General features: G+C 42.3%; 1 protein-coding gene across 2 annotated transcripts in view; it reads left to right on the top strand.

The window, feature by feature from the left end:
- The window catches only part of LOC110529688 (regulator of G protein signaling 7), a 56,911-nt gene extending 35,234 nt beyond the window's left edge, over positions 1 to 21,677 (top strand). Inside the window, exons 4-18 of one of the 2 annotated variants that reach the window (XM_021612147.3) lie at positions 232 to 282; positions 8,094 to 8,200; positions 8,732 to 8,783; positions 9,249 to 9,313; positions 10,221 to 10,297; positions 10,534 to 10,615; positions 12,463 to 12,537; positions 12,644 to 12,742; positions 12,917 to 12,978; positions 13,372 to 13,482; positions 13,711 to 13,836; positions 14,998 to 15,184; positions 15,366 to 15,455; positions 19,303 to 19,339; positions 19,772 to 21,677. In XM_021612147.3, coding sequence (XP_021467822.1) covers positions 232 to 282; positions 8,094 to 8,200; positions 8,732 to 8,783; positions 9,249 to 9,313; positions 10,221 to 10,297; positions 10,534 to 10,615; positions 12,463 to 12,537; positions 12,644 to 12,742; positions 12,917 to 12,978; positions 13,372 to 13,482; positions 13,711 to 13,836; positions 14,998 to 15,184; positions 15,366 to 15,455; positions 19,303 to 19,323 — 1,205 coding nt within the window. In that variant the 3' untranslated portion in view covers positions 19,324 to 19,339; positions 19,772 to 21,677. Of the gene's footprint in view, positions 1 to 231; positions 283 to 8,093; positions 8,201 to 8,731; positions 8,784 to 9,248; positions 9,314 to 10,220; positions 10,298 to 10,533; positions 10,616 to 12,462; positions 12,538 to 12,643; positions 12,743 to 12,916; positions 12,979 to 13,371; positions 13,483 to 13,710; positions 13,837 to 14,997; positions 15,185 to 15,365; positions 15,456 to 16,162; positions 16,498 to 19,302; positions 19,340 to 19,771 lie in introns of those variants that run through there. The other variant, XM_021612130.3, reaches the window with a different exon arrangement.
- The last annotated feature ends 16 nt before the right edge of the window (positions 21,678 to 21,693 follow it).

Here is a 21,693-nt window from a genome sequence, read left to right as displayed (position 1 = left end):
CTTATATTTTGGGTTGTGATGGGGTATGACAGTTGAACTAAGCTTATGAGGCATTTATACGTTATATTCTTCAAGAATTAGTGGGTACATATCATTGATCTATAAGTCCACAAATAGATGTAGCAATCCCATTTTGCCCCTTTAATAACGACTATAGTTTACATCACTGGGCTAAAAGGTGCTGTATACAGTATGCTTTGGGGTATTTATGTATGTGGTTTTCCATTCCAGGTTCTGACATTGTACAGTGGATGATCAAAAACCTGAATATTGAAGATCAAGGTAATGCATGCTTATTAGTGTCCTATTACGTGACACTAGATATGTGAAACAGTGAATCATTCACAGTTAAATTATCGTTCAAACGTTTGGGGTCACTTAGAAGTGTCCTTGTTTTTGAAAGAAAAGCACATTTTTTTTGTCCATTAAAATAACATCAAATTGATCAGAAATACAGTGTAGACATTGTTAATGTTGTAAATGACTATTGTAGCTGGAAATGGCTGATTTTTAATAGAATATCTACATAAGAGTACAGAGGCCCATTATCAGCAACCATCACTCCTGTGTTCCAAATGGCACGTTGTGTTAGCTAATCCAAGTTTATCGTTTTAAAAGGCTAATTGATCATTAGAAAACCCTGTTGAAATTATGTTAGCACAGCTTAAACTGTTGTGCTGATTAAAGAAACAATTAAACTGGCATTCTTTAGACTAGTTGAGTATTTTGAGCATCAGCATTTGTGGGTTCGATTACAGGCTTGAAATGGCCAGAAACAAAGTACTTTCTTCTGAAACTCATCAGTCTATTCTTGTTCTGAGAAATGAAGGCTGTTCCATGCGAGAAATTGCCAAGAAACTGAAGATCTCTTGTACAACGCTGTGTACTACTTCTTTCACAGAACAACACAAACTGTCCCTAACCAGAATAGAAAGAGGAGTGGGAGGCCCCGGTGCACAACTGCGCAAGAGGACAAGTAGATTAGAGTGTCTAGTTTTAGAAACAGATGCCTCACAAGTCCTCAACTGGCAGCATCATTAAATAGTACCCGCAAAACACCAGTCTCCACATCAACTGTGAAGAGGTGACTCCGGGATGCTGGCCTTCTATGCAGAGTTGCAAAGAAAAAGCCGTATCTCAGACTGGCCAATAAAAAAATATATATTAAGATGGGCAAAAGAACACAGACACTGGACAGAGGAACTCTGCCTAGAAGGCCAGCATCCCGGAGTCGCCTCTTCACTGTTGACATTGAGACTGGTGTTTTGCGGGTACTATTTAATGAAGCTGCCAGTTGAGGACTTGTGAGGCATCTGTTTCTCAAACTAGACACTCTAATCTACTTGTCCTCTTGCGCAGTTGTGCACCGGGGCATCCCACTCTTCTTTCTATTCTGGTTTGAGCCAGTTTGCGCTGTTCTGTGAAAGAAGTAGTACACAGCGTTGTACAAGAGATCTTCAGTTTCTTGGCAATTTCTCGCATGGAATAGCTTTCATTTCTCAAAACAAGAATAGACTGACGAGTATCAGAAAGTTATTTGTTTCTGGCCATTTTGAGCCTGTAATCTAATCCACAAATATGCTCCAGATACTCAACTAGTCTAAAGAAGGCCAGTTTTATTGCTTCTTTAATCAGAACAACAGTTTTCAGCTGTGCTAACATAATTTCAAAAGTGTTTTCTAATGATAAATTAGCCTTTTAAAATGATAAACTTGGATTAGCTAACATCGTGCCATTGGAACACAGGAGTGATGGTTGCTGATAATGGGCTTATGTACGCCTATGTAGATATTCTATAAAAAAACTGCAGTTTCCAGCTACAATTGTCCTTTACAACATTAACAATGTCTACAATGTATTTCTGATCAATTTGATGTTATTTTAAGGGACAGAAAATGTGCTTTTCTATCAAAAACAAGGACATTTCTAAGTGATCCCAAACTTTTGAAAGGTAGTGTATGTGACATATCAAAGATCTTGGGACTATAAGGTTCTATATGTGCAAATCATAGTCCTGAGATACTGAAAATCTAAGTTTTCACATCCCAGATCTCAGAATTGTTCTGTAGTGAATTATTCTCTCATAACCCTAGACTAGCCTACACCATACTTAGAGGGAGATGGCAAAGACGTATTCTGATTGGTCCGTCTATATTTGTTCAGGCTTGTGATTGGATCACAGATAGATAGAACCTAATAGCACCAAGTTAAAATGTACTTCATAGACATATGAAGAACCATCTAAAGATCAATTACAGTGGGGCAAAAAAGTATTTAGTCAGCCACCAATTGTGCAAGTTATCCCACTTAAAAAGATGAGAGAGGCCTGTAATTTTCATCATAGGTACACTTCAACTATGACAGACAAAATGAGAAAGAAGAAAAGAAAATCACATTGTAGGATTTTTTATGAATTTATTTGCAAATTATGGTGGAAAATAAGTATTTGGTCAATAACAAAAGTTTATCTCAATAATTTGTTATATACCCTTTGTTGGCAATGACAGAGGTCAAACGTTTTCACAAGGTTTTCACACACTGTTGCTGGTATTTTGGCCCATTCCTCCATGCAGATCTCCTCTAGAGCAGTGATGTTTTGGGGCTGTTGCTGGGCAACACAGACTTTCAACTCCCTCCAAAGATTTTCTATGGGGTTGAGATCTGGAGACTGGCTAGGCCACTCCAGGACCTTGAAATGCTTCTTACGAAGCCACTCCTTCATTGCCCGGGCGGTGTGTTTGGGATCATTGTCATGCTGAAAGACCCAGCCACGTTTCATCTTCAATGCCCTTGCTGATGGTAGGCTTTGTTACTTTGGTCCCAGTTCTCTGCAGGTCATTCACTAGGTCCCTCCGTGTGGTTCTGGGATTTTTGCTCACCATTCTTGTGATCATTTTGACCCCACGGGTTGAGGTCTTGCCTGGAGCCCCAGATCGAGGGAGATTATCAGTGGTCTTGTTGTCACGTTCTGACCATCGTTCGTGTGTGTTTTCCTTGTTTTAGTGTTGGTCAGGACGTGAGTTGGGTGGGCATTCTATGTTGGATGTCTTGTTTGTCTATTTCTATGTCTGGCCTGATATGGTTCTCAATCAGAGGCAGGTGTTAGTCATTGTCTCTGATTGGGAACCATATTTAGGTAGCCTGGGTTTCACTGTGTGTTTGTGGGTGATTGTCCTTGTTCCTGTCTCTGTGTTTTGCACCAGATAGGACTGTTTTAGGTTTTCGCACGTTTGTTGTTTTGTTAGTTTATTCGTGTACAGTTTCTTTATTAAAGTACAATGAATAACAACCACGCTGCATTTTGGTCCGCCTCTACTTCACAACAGGAAAACCGTTACAGAATCACCCACCACAACAGGACCAAGCGGCGTGGTGACAGGCAGCGTCAGCAGGAGCAGCGCATGGAGGACTGGACATGGAGGATGAGTTGGACGGTAAAGGACCCTGGGCACAGCCTGGAGAATATCGCCGCCCCAAAGAACTGGAGGCGGCGAAAGCGGAGATGCGCTGGTATGAGGAGGCAGCACGGCGACGCGGATGGAAGCCCGAGAGTCAGCCCCAAAAATGTATTGGGGGGGCGCTCACAGGGAGTATGGCTACGCCAGGTAGGAGACCTGCGCAAACTTCCTGTGCTTACCGGGGGGCTAGAGAGACCGGGCAGGCACTGTGTTATACTGTGGTGCGCACGGTGTCTCCAGTGCGGGTGCATAGTCCGGTGCGGTACATTCCAGCTCCCCGTATCGGCCGGGCTAGAGTGAGCATCGAGCCAAGTGCCATGAAGCCGGCTCTACGCATCTGGTCTCCAGTGCGTCTCCTTGGGCCGGCTTACATGGCACCAGCTTTGCGCTCGGTGTCTTCGGTTCACCTGCACAGCCCAGTGCGGGCTATTCCACCTCGCCGCACTGGCAGGGCGACCGGGAGCATTCAACCAGGTAAGGTTGGGTAGGCTCGGTGCTCAAGAGCTCCAGTGCGCCTGCACGGTCCGGTCTATCCAGTACCACCTCCACGCATCAGCCCTCCGGTGGCAGCTCCCCGCACCAGGCTTCCTGTGCGTGTTCTCGGCCCAGTACCACCAGTAACAGCACCACGCATCAGGCCTACAGTGCGCCTCGCCTGTCCAGCGCTGCCAGAGCCTTCCTCCTCTCCAGCGCTGCCGGAGTCTCCCGCCTGTTTAGCGCTGCCAGAGCCTTCCGTCTCTACAGCGCTGCCGGAGTCTCCAGTCTGCATAGAGCTGCCAGTCTGCATAGAGCTGCCAGTCTGCAAGGAGTTGCCAGTCTGCAAGGAGCTGCCAGTCTGCAAGGAGCTGCCAGTCTGCAAGGAGCTGCCAGTCTGTAAGGATCCGCCAGAGCTGCCAGTCTGCAAGGAGCCGCCAGAGCTGCCATTCTGCAGGATGCCGCCAGAGCTGCCAGTCTGCAAGGAGCCGCCAGAGCCGCCAGTCAGCATGGAGCAGCCAGAGCCGCCAGTCAGCATGGAGCAGCCAGAGCCGCCAGTCAGCATGGAGCAGCCAGAGCCGCCAGTCAGCATGGAGCAGCCAGAGCCGCCAGTCAGCATGGAGCAGCCAGAGCCGCCAGTCAGCATGGAGCAGCCAGAGCCGCCAGTCAGCATGGAGCAGCCAGAGCCGCCAGTCAGCATGGAGGAGCCAGAGCCGCCAGTCAGCATGGAGCAGCCAGAGTCGCCAGTCAGCATGGAGCAGCCAGTCAGCATGGAGCAGCCAGAGCAGCCAGTCAGCATGGAGCAGCCAGAGCTGCCAGTCAGCATGGAGCAGCCAGAGCTGCCAGTCAGCATGGAGCAGCCAGAGCTGCCAGTCAGCATGGAGCAACCAGAGCTGCCAGTCAGCCAGGATCTTCCAGATCCGCCAGTCAGCCTGGATCCGCTATTCAGCCAGGATCTTCCAGATCCGCCAGTCAGCCAGGATCCGCCAGTCAGCCGGGATCTGCCAGAACTGCCAGTCAGCCGGGATCTGCCAGAGCCTACTACCTGCCCTCCTCTCAGTGCTGAGCTTCCTCTCAGTGTTGAGCTTCCTCTCAGTCCCGAGCTACCCCTCAGTCCCGAGCTACCCCTCAGTCCCGAGCTACCTCTCAGTCCCGAACTTCCCCTCAGTCCCGAGCTTCCCCTCAGTCCCGAGCTTCCCCTCAGTCCCGAGCTTCCCCTCAGTCCCGAGCTACCCCTCAGTCCCGAGCTGCCCCTCAGTCCAGTGGGGCCCTTGGTGAGGACTACTAGGCCAAGGTCGGCGGCGAGGGTCGCCTATCTAGGGACGCTAAGGAGGTGGACTAAGACTATTATGGAGTGGGGTCCACGTCCAGTGCCAGAGCCGCCACCGCGGACAGATGCCCACCCACACCCTCGCCTATAGGTTTAGGTTGTGCGTTCGGAGTCCGCACCTTGGAGGGGGGGTACTGTCACGTTCTGACCATCGTTCGTGTGTGTTTTCCTTGTTTTAGTGTTGGTCAGGACATGAGCTGGGTGGGCATTCTATGTTGGATGTCTTGTTTGTCTATTTCTATGTCTGGCCTGATATGGTTCTCAATCAGAGGCAGGTGTTAGTCATTGTCTCTGATTGGGAACCATATTTAGGTAGCCTGGGTTTCACTGTGTGTTTGTGGGTGATTGTCCTTGTTCCTGTCTTTGTGTTTTGCACCAGATAGAACTGTTTTAGGTTTTCGCACGTTTGTTGTTTTGTTAGTTTATTCGTGTACAGTTTCTTTATTAAAGTACAATGAATAACAACCACGCTGCATTTTGGTCCACCTCTACTTCACAACAGGAAAACCGTTACACTTGTATGGCTTCCATTTCCTAATAATTGCTCCCACAGTTGATTTCTTCAAACCAAGCTGCTTACCTATTGCAGATTCTGTCTTCCCAGCCTGGTGCAGGTCTACAATTTTGTTTCTGGTGTCCTTTGACAGCTCTTTGGTCTTGGGCATAGTGGAGTTTGGAGTGTGACTGTTTGAGGTTGTGGACAGGTGTCTTTTATACTGATAACAAGTTCAAACAGGTGCCATTAATACAGGTAACGAGTGGAGGACAGAGGAGCCTCTTAAAGAAGAAGTTACAGGTCTGTGAGAGCCAGAAATCTTGCTTGTTTGTAGGTGACCAAATACTTATTTTCCACCATAATTTGCAAATAAATTCATTAAAAATCCTACAATGTGATTTTCTGGATTTTTTCTCATTTTGTATGTCATAGTTGAAGTGTACCTATGATGAAAATTACAGACCTCTCTCATCTTTTTAAGTGGGAGAACTTGCACAATTGGGAGCTGACTAAATACTTTTTTGCCCCACTGTATATGTGACTAACACATTTTTTACAAAAACATTATAGTCCCAAGGTCTATTCCACCCTTATTCTGGAGAAGTTCCTTTCATGTTGTATCAATTTAACATGTCAATGGCTAATTAGAATCATTGTAACATAGTGGCAAACTTTGTTTCTCTAAAACCTCAGTGTACAGTAGCAGACTTTTCTAAAGCAATATAGATTTTAAAGACATGTATATACTGTAACCTAGTAGATGCTGCCACTTTAGGTCAGGTCACTCAGAGGGAAGCTTTTCAATGGCGGACAAAGGGAGGCAATAGGCATAACCCCTATCACTGATTTAGAGGAGAGCTTGTGTGTGTGTACATTCTGGTGCATGTGTTGGTATGGATGGGTCGATTCCCCCGCATTAGTGACACATTTATCACTTTCTAACACAAAGCTGACTCAATAGTACTTCATAAACCACGCATGGACTCTGGAGCACTGGAGAACTCTCAAAAGGACTGTAGCCAGGGTGAAATATCTGCTCCTAAGCCTCAGCAGGAAACAGGTTCAGACTGAAAAGGGTAGAGCTCTGAGTGAAACCTTTTGATTGCTTGACTTCAAGGGGTTTGATTGAGGAATCTCACTTTAATGTGTCGTCACTGACAAGGTCTTACAAGAGCAGGAAATTGCACTGAAACACAGTTTCAGCCTGAGAGAATCTTGTTGGAGGCCGCAATGGTCATGTGAGGAAAGTTTACATTTGGTTACAAATGTTATAGAACACAAATGGACGGTACCAATACACCCATAGCCACATACTAGTGCAGAAATGACCTCAAATTAATTATAATCTCCAGTCTGCAGGGTATTTAGGAGGAAGTGTACATTTGAATGGCTCAGCCATTTTAAAGACTATTACAGGGCATACGAGTAGAGTCAGGGGTCACAAAGTCAGACAGTTGTACTTTAGCTAGGGAATAACAATTTGAGGATACTCTTCCCAAGCCAGACACTAATTTCTATTCCAGTTTAAGAAATAATATTTTTTATTTTCCTGTTTCATCCTTTTCCCTCTTGAGTTTAGGATATGAATCCGATTAGCCTACGGAGCAGCTGTATACTTCTGGGTATACCACAATTTGTGGTAATAAATGCATGATTTAGGGCTATGTGCTAAGAATCCAGAAAGTTGTTAAAAGTAAAGAAATATAAACATTGAGTAGACTTAAGTTATTTTGGGTGGGTGAGTGGATTTGTCTTTAAGCCTGTTTGATATCCACAGTGTGTGAAGCTCTAACCAGACATTAATTTAGATGAATGTGCAAATCCACTCTCAGAATACTTGAATATATGCAATCTGTGTGTAGTCTTCTGAAGGGAAGCTATCTGGCTCTTTCTGTAATTGCTATATCTCTACAGTATGTTGCTGTTTCGCTTCAAAACATTGCATCTAACATGCAGACTAACAATCTCACACAAGCACAAAATGCATAAACACACACAAATCCACATGCAAACACGCAAATACACTTGAAGGGCACTCACATTTATCAGTAAACATGTCTTTAAACATGAATGAGTGATAATTTATTGATGCATAGCTGGGTCTTACATACATTCTAGATACAGAGAAATAGTGATAAAAATAGAATGGGTTTAATTTTACATTAGGAGAGGTGACAAGGGTATGGCATATGAGGTATACATCCCCATCGGTACTATACTGACCTCATTTACCATACCCCTGTGAAGGGGGGGAAGTGAGGTGTGTCAAAGGGGACAGTGGGAATATTAGGGGTGTTGTGGTGGAAAATTATAGGATTTTATTTGTGTTGTCCAGTGGAGGCCCTTCACCTGGGGACCCTGATGGCTGCCCACGGCTACTTCTTCCCCATATCAGACCATGTACTCACACTGAAAGACGATGGCACTTTCTACAGGTTTCAGGTACAGTGAATTCATAGGCTGCATAGCTCTTATGTGTACTATAATGTACTCCTACTGTCTACCGTATCTGATCCAATCCATATCAGACCACACATGGAGGACTAGGATTCATATGTCTTTATTGAGCGCTTATCCACAGGGACTTATGGGCTTTATACTTTACACCTAATCCAGTTATATTGCTGGATGTTTTACTGAGGCAACTAAAGTGCCTCGCTCTAGAGAAATAACAGGGATTTTAGTTAGGTGTCTCTGTTTTTAGATCAAGGTGTCTCTGTTCTTAGATCAGTTCTTAGATCCAGGTGTCGCAGTTCTTAGATCAGTTATTAGATTAAGGTGTCTCAGTTCTTAGATCAGTTATTAGATGAAGGTGTCTCAGTTCTTAGATCAATTAGATCAAGGTGTCTCAGTTCTTAGATCAGTTATTAAATCCAGGTGTCTCAGTTCTTAGATCAGTTCTTAGATCAAGGTGTCTCAGTTCTTTAGCTGCCTTGTCCCTCACTATTTCCTCCTCACAATCGTTGTCCCCAGACCCCCTACTTCTGGCCGTCAAACTGCTGGGAACCAGAGAATACAGACTATGGTAAGTGTGTCTTAGCAGTAGTGAATAGTTTTACACAATGGAAGGCTGTACAGAGCATTGAATGTAACCATCAACATGATAATATCAAAATTGATTTTATTTGTGTAGCATCTGACATGCAGTACATTGTGGCCCAAATGGCTCTGCAGAAGAAAACAGAACCATCAATGGTGGTTTGTTCATTTCAATGTGTGAATATATGTATTTGTATGTAAGTTGCTACAACCCCTCTAGCCATATAGATAGCCGTTTGCATCCTCAAAGCAGCGATGGATGTTGTTAAGACCATTTTACATGCCACATGGTACTCTGGTTATGGAATGACATCAATGTTGTGGCCTAGACTGCAGCTGATGCAGAAAGGGTTTGGCAAGTAAAAATGTTATCTGTAAAACAGCATCTGGTCAACAGTAGTTTTCTCTGTTTTCTGATTGATTTGTTCTTCCTCTGTGTTCTGTGCCCCAGCCGTTTACCTCTGCAAAAGAACAATGCAAAACAAAGCTCGTCTGGAGCTGGCAGACTACGAGGCGGTAGGTCTTCTCTCTTCATTGTCATTGTCTCTGTAGTGTGTTAGCACTAGCACTAGCACTAGCATTGATATCAGCCTGTATCTTCATCTCTTTAGTATGTTAGCACTAGCATCTGTAACTTGCCTAGTTTAGTGTTAAGGATGCTATTGCTAATATACTAAAGAGATGAAGATAAATGCTGATATCAATGTTAAGGATGCTAGTGCTAACATACTAAAGAGATGAAGATACAGGCTGATATCAATGTTAAGGATGCTAGTGCTAACATACTAAAGAGATGAAGATACAGGCTGATATCAATATTTTGTATTTTTTTATTTAACTTTTATTTATTAAGTAGGCAAGTAAATATGTTAGCACTAGCATCCTTAGCATTGATATCAGCCTGTATCTTCATATCTTTAGTATGTTAGCACTAGTATCCTTAACACTGATATCAGCCTGTATCTTCATATCTTTAGTATGTTAGCACTAGTATCCTTAACACTGATATCAGCCTGTATCTTCATATCTTTAGTATGTTAGCACTAGCATCCTTAACACTGATATCAGCCTGTATCTTCATATATTTAGTATGTTAGCACTAGCATCCTTAACACTGATATCAGCCTGTATCTTCATCTCTTTAGTATGTTAGCACTAGCATCCTTAACACTGATATCAGCCTGTATCTTCATATCTTTAGTATGTTAGCACTAGCATCCTTAACACTGATATCAGCCTGTATCTTCATCTCTTTAGTATGTTAGCACTAGTATCCTTAACACTGATATGAGCCTGTATCTTCAAAGTGAAAACCTTTTGTTCTGTTGCTATTATTGTGTTATTATATCATGTCATGAGATAAGACAAATCATTATTTGGCTAGATTTACTATTTTGATTTTTTATGGTTATTGTTGTTTCAGGAGAGCTTAGCGAGGCTACAGAGAGCATTTGCCAGAAAATGGGAGTTCATATTTATGCAAGCAGAAGCACAAGCAAAGTAAGTTTCCAAATGAAACAAATCTACTATGTGTTGATGAGTGTTAAGTTGAACACCACACTCCTACTCATTATAACGGATGTGCCATCATCTCTTAACTACCATTTCTCAGCAGTTTCCTAATAACACCACATTTTAGGCAGGGGAAGTGTCAAAGAAAAAACATGAATATTACATATGGTTTTGTGAAAAGACCTAAAAAGTAATTGCTTGTACTGTGTATCCTTTGTCCTCAGAGTTGACAAGAAAAGAGATAAGATTGAGAGGAAAATTCTCGATAGTCAAGAAAGAGCGTTTTGGGATGTGCACAGACCAGTGGTGAGTTTATTGAGCTTTTAAAATCTCATGCTACAAGAGTTACACTATCTCCATAACATAAAACCTAGCTACAAGGTTTGGCCAAATTTTCCACTGGAGAATACAGCTAACTGGAGCCTAACATGCTGACCAAACCGGAACTTTCATTAGGCACACCTGTCCCCTGTTCCCGCTGATTAGTACTTGTATAAGTGTGCCCTTTGGTTTCCATTGGGCTGTCGATTATTGTTACAATGTCCGTTGGTGCATGTGAGTACCTGTGCTGTGTATTTTGGCTTTCGTGCCATTGTGGATTGTGCCGATGATCCTCACTCTTTTGTTTGTTCACCCACACCAGAAGCGATCAGGCCATCAAAACAAACTCTAAACCAATTATAATAATTTGGGGACATGTCAAAAAGCATGAAACATTTATGGCAATTTAGCTAGCTAGCTTGCCGTTGCTAGCTAATTTATCCTGGTGTATAAACATTGGGTTGTTATTTTACCTGAAATGCACAAGGTCCACTACTCTGACAATTAATCCACAGATAAAACAGTAAACTAAATTAATTTCTCATCATCTCTCCTCCTTCCTTCAGGCTTATTTTTCTTCTTTGGACTTTATATGACGGTTGGCAACCAATTTATGGTGCATTACTACAACCGACTTCAGTGCGGACCTCAGTTAATCTTTCAATCACCCACGTGGGTATATGCTCCTAAAAACCAATGAGGAGATGGGAGAGGCCGGACTTGCAGCGCGTTGATCATCACAAATAGAACCAATTTCTATTTTAGCGCCTGGCCATGCAGACGCTCGCTGACGCGACGTGAGCGGTGTGGTCAGCATGTAAGGGATTGATTCAATCTGTATCACTTAACATTTCAATCGTGCTATTGCGTTGCAGTTAAGTTAATTTCCGATTGAGTGGACATATGTAGCATTTACCGCGATTGCAGTCTCCACGAACGCAGAACATTGCCTTTAAATTTCAATCGCACTATAGCGCTGAACTTCCGCAATACGGATTGAATCAAGCCCCTAACTTAGTATTTCTGTTTGTGGATATTGTTGTGTATTGTCATGCATCCCATGCTTAGAAATATCCATTGTCAAAAACTTACATTGATCTTATCTTAGAAATTCAAAATACATGTCATGGATTTTCTTTTTATTAGATGTTTTTTGTAAATGTTAAAGAACTTAACCTGTGCTTTCTTCAGTCTACAAAGTAATTTATTTCTCTATTCAATGTGAATAATGTTTAATATGAATAATGTGAGGGGTTTGATAATCGTATTATTTTTTTTTGCCTGGTAAAGGCAGAGCTTTTTGTCTTTCCTCTTTGCCTGCCATAATATCAAAATGTTATTATTGAGGTACCGTCAATTAAAACAAATATATGTATTCACCTGCAGCTCTTTATGACCTCATCATCCATTCAGACACACTTCCTTCTTAGTAATATCTTCCACTAGGGAATGGAGCCGCTTCCCTGGAAAAATCCAGCTCCATGAGCTTAATTGGAAAATAACAGGATCAATTCATGCATGCTTGGAACATTATAATCAGGTTCCTTTCTGATTTCACAGCAGCCTCGTCAAACCAATTAGCCACCGTGGTCCTGGAGGATACCTTAATTGTGCCCCTTGTTTGATCATGCAGGACGTACAGACAATATGTTTTACATTAATATTTTACTAGATCATGTTTGACTGAGCGTGTCGCAAAGTGCAATAGAAGAAGCTGTTTTTCTGGGTTCCCTAAACAGTCCTACCTGAGCTGCTAGTGAATCAATAGGAAGAAGCAGAGAATGCTCCCTGAAGGGCTTGTTTTTCTTCTGTTAATTTCTGTTGCTCTCCAGCCCGGATGTGTAAACACAACAGAAGTCGACATAAAGAAGTCCTCCAGAATGAAAAATCCCCAAAAGACAAGAAAGGTGACTTTTTCTATAAATCCATTAATTCTGAATAACAGGTAAACTGAAACACTGTTCTTTTAAAATATTTGATTTTGGGTGGGTTCTGATTGTCTCTCTGTCTCAGTCAGTATATGGGCCTCAGAATGATGTGCGAACCCACAGCCCCACCCACACCCCTGCCCCAGAGGCCAAGCCAGCCACAGAGGAGCAGCTACAGGACCAGGTAATGTAGAAGCTGCTGGACTTCCAGGGTAGTTTCTCTTGCATTGCAAAATGTATGTTTGGAAGGAAACTGTTCTTTCCAAATTTACATTTAAGATGGCAACACTTTTACTGTCTTGTCAGTTCGACCAGTTTCCAGAAATTCACAAAATATTGTTTCCCCATGTTGTTCCAGATCAATTATTGGGGAGGGCAATTAGACAGACATCGACTGAAAATGTCCAAAGTGGCTGAGAGGTGAGCGAAGTTCTCCGTCTCTTCATTCTCCCCCCCATTAATCCCTTCATGAACTCTCTAAAACTTAATGTAGCCAGTAATTAAGAGCTTAGACAACCTTGAAAAGTGTTTAGCCCAAACAATACCTGGTGTGTATCATCAGCACTAAGACTAATTGTCATTTCTTGTGCTGTTATGTAACACTAAACATAGATTCCCATTCTCAGCTGCCTGGGTTACACACTATTGTGTTAAAGCAAAGATACTGCATCACTTCCTGCTATCTTCAAGGTCAAATACTGTGTAGCATTGATGTTAGTCATATCCTGAGTTCCCCAGGGCGCACGATACATTGTTACATTTTCTGCAGACTCTACCTGCCTGAACTGAAGAGTAAGGTGTCTTTCTTCACAGTTTGTTGGCCTATACAGAGCAGTATGTGGAATATGACCCCTTCATCACGTCGACCGACCCCTCCAACCCGTGGATCTCAGATGACACCGCAGTATGGGAGCTGGAGGCTAGGTGTGTCTTTTTCTCTGTGGTTATTCTGTGTTGATTTACACTGGTACAAGTAGTAAGTGATACCAGTAAATTATTTGTGAGTTGCTCTGGATCAGACCATCTCCTGAGGGATGTCAGGTAGTAATCAAAGTATTTGTAGCTGTGTAGTGTGGACTGTGTACTGTTAATTGTTCACTGAGGTTTTCCCTCTGTACACTGTGATGTCTGACTGCGTGTGTCTCTCCCTAGTAAGGAGCCAGGTCAGCAGAGGGTGAAGAGGTGGGCGTTCGGTATCAACGAGGTTCTCAAGGATCAGGTGGGGAGGGAGCAGTTCCTCAAGTTCCTGGAGTCTGAGTTCAGCTCAGAGAACCTGAGGTAGGGAATCAGTACACACACACACACACACACACACACACACACACACACACACACACACACACACACACACACACACACACACACACTCACTTCTTTTCTCTCCCACACAATCATAACCTATCCTTGCACTTCATTCACGCTTCCTGTACTTCCTCGTCTGGTACTTGTCTGAACTGTTTTGCCCAGAGCTAATCTTCAGGTCAATCTGGTAATGTAACTAAGTGAGTGTTGTTATTATCTAACAAAGTCAGAGGTGGAATTTAACACCTAATTGGTCACATTAATTACCCTAAAATTAGATGTGATGTTATCACCATTAGAGGACATAACTGAGCTCTGAATTTATATTTCAGACAAATATTTTCAGACAAAATCTTTGCAGTACATATCCAGAAATTCCATAAGAAACCATGTTGGACATGCACAAGCATTCAAATGTACAATATGTTGCTTGTCCTATATTAGCCTAAATAGTGATAGAGAAAGACAAAAAATAGAAGGGTTCAAGCGATCATGTTTATAGTTAAAGGGAAAATCCACTCAAAATTATATTTTGGTATTTTGTAATTAGTCCACTGTTGATACAGTCCCAAAATGTTTTGCATGTCTATCAACGCACAAGGCGAGACCCAGATGCAGACACAGGAGGCAGACGGTTGGAGTCTTACAATGTTTATTAATCCAAAAAGGGGTAGGCAAGAGAATGGTCGTGTACAGGAAAAAGGTCAAAACCAGGAAGACTAGTCCAATAGGTACCAAAGGGCAGGCAGATTCAAGGCCAGGGCAGGCAGGATGATCAGGCAGGCGGGAAAGTAGTCCAGAGTCAGGCAGTGGTCAAAACCAGGAAGACTAGCAAAAGAGAATAGAAAAGGAGTACGGGGACAAACACGCTGGTTGACTTGACTTAACATACAAGATGAACTGGCACAGAGAGACAGGAAACACAGGGATAAATACACTGGGGAAAATGAGCGACACCTGGAGGGGGTGGAGACAATCACAGAACAGGTGAAACAGATCAGGGCATGACAATGTCAGCAGTCAAGTTTTCAAGATACTGGACTTTCAAGAAGCAAAGTGTCACCGGCCTCATCATGATGATGATGATGATGCCAAATACAACTGTGTTTTTCCCTGCCCCCATGTTGTGTCTTGCAGGTTCTGGCTAGCGGTCCAGGAGGTAAAGAAGAGGCCCATCCGGGAGGTCCCGACCCGGGTTCAGGAGATCTGGCAGGAGTTCCTGGCCTCTGGAGCTCCCAGTGCCATCAATGTTGACTCAAAGAGCTATGACAAGACCACCCAGAACGTCAAGGACCCTGGACGCTATGCCTTTGAGGACGCACAGGTAACACTGTAGTAATATGTTAGTGAACTGTAGGGTAATTATAGGCAGGTTACTGACTTATGCCGGTCGTGTGTTTGGGATATCAGCTGGATAAGCTACTGTACTGTTGAGTACATTTGTCTCCACAGACAGTTACAACGTGACCATCACTGTGGTTGAACCATTTGCTTGTGGTTGACAGGATCACATCTTCAAGCTGATGAAGAGTGACTCCTACAGCCGCTTCATCCGTTCCAGTGCCTATCAGGAGCTGCTACAGGCCAAGAAAAAGGTAAGGTCTTCAAAGAATAAACATGGCTGTGTACACTGCTGTTCTCTGACCTGCCCTGCCTAGGACCTGGAACAATGACATTGGTGCCTCCAGCAGTGAAGGAATAACTATTGTAGCAGCATTTTCACATGCAAAGAAAATGCCTCATAAGGTGTCTGACCTGTAACGATGGTTGTGATAATGGGGTAATTAAGCAATAAGGCCTGAGGGGGTGTGGTATATGTCCAATATACCACGGCTAAGGGCTGTTCTTATGCACGACACAAAGCGGAGTGCCTGGATACACTCCTTTGCCGTTGTATATTGGCCATATACCACAAACCCTCGAGGTGCCTTATTGCTATTATAAACTGGTTACCAACGTAATTAGAGCAGTTAAAGTAAATGTTTTGTCTTACCCTTGGTATACGGTCTGATATACCAGGGCTGTCAGCCAATCAGCATTCAGGGATCGAACCACCCAGTTTATAATTAAAATGATAGTTCATTCATGGTTTTCTATGATTTGGCTTATGTTTTGTGTTATGTCACATATCACTGTATAATTCTCATCATAATCACATCAGCATATCCTTATCTTTGATATTATTTTTCAAAGGGCCTCTCCTCACAGTTCAGTTTTTTTCCCATTACTTCACTTTTTGGTTTCAGCTCTGTCCTTCTTTTCTGGCTTTCCCTTTCTTTTTCGTCTTTTTTTTGTTGTTAAGTATGGAGGCATTCAGGACCGCAGAACTTCATTTGAGAAATTCACTCGAAATGTGGTAAGAGGACATGGATTTTTCTGGTTGACCAACGGGCCTGTTCAGATAAAGCGTATCCACTGCTTTATCACTCTCTCCTTCCCTCCCTCACCTCCCCTGGACACGGGCATGGTGGCGTTTCATGACCATCTTTTTCAGGGCCTTGTCAACATGTACTGTGCCTCTCCTTTCCTTCCCTTTTGACTTGTATGTTGCAGTTATAGCACCAAGTAAGCTTTTCTAAGAGTTTTGTTAAAGGAATTATTGTGTTTCATTTGAGAAATTAGCCTATACAGTTGTCTTCAGAAAGTATTCATACCCCTTGCGTTGTTGCAAACAGAATGCATGTTTTGGAATATTTTTATTCTGTTCTGTCAATTAGGTAAGTATTGTAGATAACTACAATGTTGCTGATCCATCCTCAGTTTTCTCCTATCGCAGCCATTAAACTCTGTAACTGTTTTAAAGTCACCATTGGTGAAATCCCTGAGTAGTTTCCTTTCTCTCCGGCAACTGAGTTAGGAAGGACGCCTGTATCTTTACAGTGACTGGGTGTCTTGAGACACCATTAATAACTTCACCATGCTCAAAGGGATATTCAATGTCTGTTTTTTTTTAATTTTTTTATCTATCTACCAATAGGTGCCCTTTTCCGAGAGGCATTGAAAAACCTCCCTGGTCTTTGTGGTTGAATCTGTGTTTGAATTTCACTGCTCGACTGAGGGACCTTACAGATAATTGTATGTGTAGGGAACAGAGATGAGGTAGTCATTCAAAAATCATGTTAAACACTATTACTGCACACAGAGTGAGTCAATGCAACTTATTATGTGACTTGTTAAGGACACTTTTACTCCAGAATTTATTTAGGCTTGCCAAATGCTGTAACACAACTAAATGTGGAAAAAGTCAATGGGTGTGAATACTTTATGAACGGCACTGTATGTTTCATGATTAACTGATTAATCAGATGTTAATTAATAAAAAACAGATTTATTCAACAATGGTAGTTAGACATTCATCATTCCATTTCAAGACTTAGATGCAATAGGAGCATAAGTATATCTGGATATAACCTATACATATTGGTTTATTATTCTTGTGAAATCATGTTTTTGTGTAGTTTGATACACAATGTTGCATTTGTTAACTCCTCCGAAATTTAAGGATGGATTTAATCCGTATAGCAGAAGATCCGCGTTAAAATGTAAAGGTAATTTCCTTGAGCCCACATACAGTTGAAGTCGGAGGTTTACATACACCTCAGCCAAATACATTTAAACTCAGTTTTTCACAATTCCTGACATTTAATCCTTGTACAAATTCCCTGTTTTAGGTCAGTTAGGCTCACCACTTGATTTTAAGAATGTGAAATGTCAGAATAATAGTAGTAGAGAGAATTATTTATTTCAGCTTTTATTTCGTTCATCACATTCCCAGTGGGTCAGAAGTTTACATCCACTCAATTAGTATTTGGTAGCATTACCTTTAAATGGTTTAACTTGAATCGGGTAGCCTTCCACAAGCTACCCACAATAAGTTGGGTGAATTTTGACCCATTCCTCCTGACAGAACTGGTGTAACTGAGTCAGGTTTGTAGGCCTCCTTGCTCGCACATGCTTTTTCAGTTCTGCCCACAAATTTTCTATAGGATTAAGGTCAGGGCTTTGTGATGGCCACTCCAATACCTTGACTTTGTTGTCCTTAAGCCATTTTGCCACAACTTTGGAAGTATGCTTGGGTTCATTGTCCATTTGGAAGACCTATTTGCGACCAAGCTTTAACTTCCTGACTGAGGTCTTGAGATGTTGCTTCAATATATTCACATCATTTCTCACCCTCATGAAGCCATCTATTTTGTGAAGTGCACCAGTCCCTCCTGCAGCAATGCACCCCCACAACATGATGCTACCACCCCCGTGCTTCACGGTTGGGATGGTGTTCCTCGGCTTGCAACCCTCCCCCTTTTTTCTCCAAACATAACGATGGTCATTATGGCCAAACAGTTCTATTTTGTTTCATCAGACCAGTGGACATTTCTCCAAAAAGTACGATATTTGTCCCCATGTGCAGTTGCAAACCTGGCTTTGGCTTTTTTATAGCGGTTTTGGAGCAGTGGCATCTTCCTTGCTGAGCGGCCTTTCATGTTATCTCAATATAGGACTAGTTTTACTCTGAATAAAGAGACTTTTGTACCTGTTTCCTCTGCGTCTTCACAAGGTCCTTTGTTGTTGTTCGGGGATTGACTTGCACTTTTCGCACCGAAGTACGCTCATCTTTAGGAGACAAAAGGCGTCTCCTTCCTGGGCGGTATGACGACTGCGTGGGCTCATGGTGTTCATACTTGCGTACTATTGTCTGTACAGATGAACGTGGTACCTTCAGGCATTTGGAAATTGCTCCCAAGGATGAACCAGACTTGTGGAGGTCTGCAATGTATTTTTTCTGAGGTCTTGGCTGATTTATTTTGATTTTCCATGATGTCAAGCAAAGAGGCACTGAGTTTGAAGGTAGGCCTTGAAATACATCCACAGGTACAGGTCTCCAATTGACTCAAATGATGTCAATTAGCCTATCATAAGCTTCTAAAGCCTTGACATCATTTTCTGGAATTGTCCAAGCTGTTTAAAGTCACAGTCAACTTAGTGTATGTAAACTTCTGACCTACTGGAATGGTGATACAGTGAAATAATCTGTCTGTAAACAATTGTTGGGAAAATTACTTGTGTCATGTACAAAGTAGATGTCCTAACCGACTTGCCAAAACTATAGTTTGTTAACAAGACATTTGTGGAGTGGTTGAAAAACGAGTTTTAATGACTCCAACCTAAGTGTATGTTAACTTCCGACTTCAGCTGTATGCAGCGTTTACTGTGAACGCAGTCTCCGCGAACATGGGAACATTGCCTTTAAATTTTTGTCAAGCTGTAACGTGGATCTTTTGTGATGCTTCTGCAATGCAGATTGAATCCAGCCTTTAGAGGAGTCAGCTGAGCTGTTAGAGGACAGAGGCATGTGACCTCTCCTGCATGTCTCACATTTTGGTCCCTGAAACCAACCTGCCAAAATGTCCTACCTCATTCTGTGTTCTCTCCTTGTCCCCACAGAAAAGTAAGAACTTGTTTTGAAGGATTTTACATCCAGGTAATAATTCCAAAACTCAGTGCAGAGTGTTACAGTAAATTGCATGCGGTTGCTCATCTCACCTTACTTTCATCCTCTCTGTGTTCTCCCTCACATTTTTGCATGGAGACAGCTCTTTTGACAGCTCTTGATGTAAACTGTATTCAATGAATGAACTTTACTCAGATGAAGGAACCTACAGCATGTCTGACATACGGTATAACACAATAACACAATATGATGCAAAATCATGTTGTACACTTGATGCCCATAGGATGTCAGTATAATCCAGACGTTACACACTTTCATATTCCGACCAGGTAGAACTCTCACTCTGCACAGACATTTCCACACGCTAGATTACAGGAGGATATTAGAGTGGATCTTAGATTACAGTAGACAATTGATCTTATTCTCCTTCTTTATCTTTCTCCATCCCTCTTCTTCTCCCAGGGGAAATCCCTTACATCAAAGAGGCTGACCAACCTTGTGCCATCATGCTAAAATACAGCCACTCTGCAATATAGAGGACCATTTCTACGTCATTTCTACGTCATTTCTACATCATCGCCGTCTGCTTTCCACTGAGACGATGAGCAGGGCAGTACATCAGATGTTGCATGTCCAAGGAGAAGGCTTGTTATTTCTTTTACTTGATCTATATCTACTATTGGCGAGGACATTCATTTTGGGTCAGGTAGGCATTTTAGGACAGACATTGAGACCGGATAATGCCTTTACAGAAAGTCAGTGTCCAGTTACTTCCACCATATCTGATGGACACGCGTGCTCCTCTCCAGCTGAGCTAATGATGTCAGAAATTTAAAAAATTAAGAAACGACAGCTTAACAGTAAAATCTAATAAAAAAATATTATTACTATACAGTTCACGATCTGTAATCACACCTACTTTTGTCACGCTAAGGGAAGTGTTGTGCAGTATGCATATATATATAAATGATTATGTTTATTTTGCATTGCTTTTATTGCACTACAGTAATTGGCACAGTTTTCATTACATGTGTAAAGTCTCATTCAAGCTGCTGTCTGTTGTCTTCTGTAGAACGCACTTCTTTGTTACTCTCTCCTGCATTTATTTTTATACCATATTTAAAGACACTTAAAAATGTATTAAAGTTGTCCCTTTATCTGTTTTTACTGTCCTGGTAATGAATCAATACATTTTGTAATGACTAGCAAGGAGTAGATGAACATACTGATCTGGAGTCATTGCTATGATTATTCTCACTGATCTGTCTGCTAAGGGCACAGACTGTCATCTGCAGTTTAGGTGTTGCCACTAGATGGTGGTAGATTTAACAGAGCATAACACACAGTAGTTTTGGGTATCCGTTAGATTAGAAATGGTCTTCGCTTATTTGACTATAATTTAAGGGAATAAGTTGTACATTTGCAAAAAAATAATGCTTTGTTTGTTCATTTTGTTCAAATGTGTTATTTGTTAGCAATTTAGACATTTTATTATACTGTACAAAATATGCTACCACAAAAAGTAAGGGCTCTATTCAATCCGTATCGAGGAAGTTCAGCGTTAGTGTGATTGACATTTAAAGGCAATTTTCCCGCTTTAGCGGAGACTGCATTCACCGTAAACGCTGCGTATGTCTGCTCAATCAGAAATTAACTTTACATTTCTAGAGCCCTGTGGGCTCGATTCAATCAGTAGCGCTGAAGATCTGCTTTATAGCACGATTGAAATTGAAAGGTCATTTCCGATTGAGCCGACATATGCAGCATTTACCGTGAATGCAATTTCCGCGAAAGGCAGGAACATTGCCTATGTCGCACTATATCGCACCAGAGCGTGGGTGTTCTGCCATACGAAGTGAATTGAGCCCTAAGGCTTAGTGGCTAATATCACTAACAGAGTTTTACAAAACATAACCTTGTCAGTTCAGGTCTGTCAGTATATTAAAGCCATGAGAAACCATGACTTAAGATATTAGTCATAGTATGGACAAAGACTGAGGCTTGAATTCAGCTGCTATAGTTTCCTGCTATTCTCTACTGGTAGGATCAGATGGTAATTGTTTAGACAGTGAAGTTTTTTTTGCGGATGTTTCAGATCTTTGACGGTGAATGACAGCCAGTGTTTTTTGTCTCAGTTCCAGTTCCCAGTACATCATTGTCTTTCTTCTTTATACCTAAACCAAAATAATGGGAATGGCAATTTCAAAGGGTTCTGTTGACATGTGAGTAGGCAGCAGTAAGAATGATTTATGGATTATGTGATTTCACACACCCATGTTTGGGAAAAAGGAACAATGTGTTGTGGTCTTATGAGAGTCTCAGAGAGAGCTGAGATGGATGTGTCAGATAAAAGTTTCCTTGAACCGGTCTTTGTTTCTTTGGTG

This window comes from Oncorhynchus mykiss, chromosome 1 (assembly GCF_057628025.1).
Source record: "Oncorhynchus mykiss isolate SJ-2025 chromosome 1, ASM5762802v1, whole genome shotgun sequence".
Taxonomy (NCBI): domain Eukaryota; kingdom Metazoa; phylum Chordata; class Actinopteri; order Salmoniformes; family Salmonidae; genus Oncorhynchus; species Oncorhynchus mykiss.
This window is presented reverse-complemented; position numbering and strand designations above follow the sequence as displayed.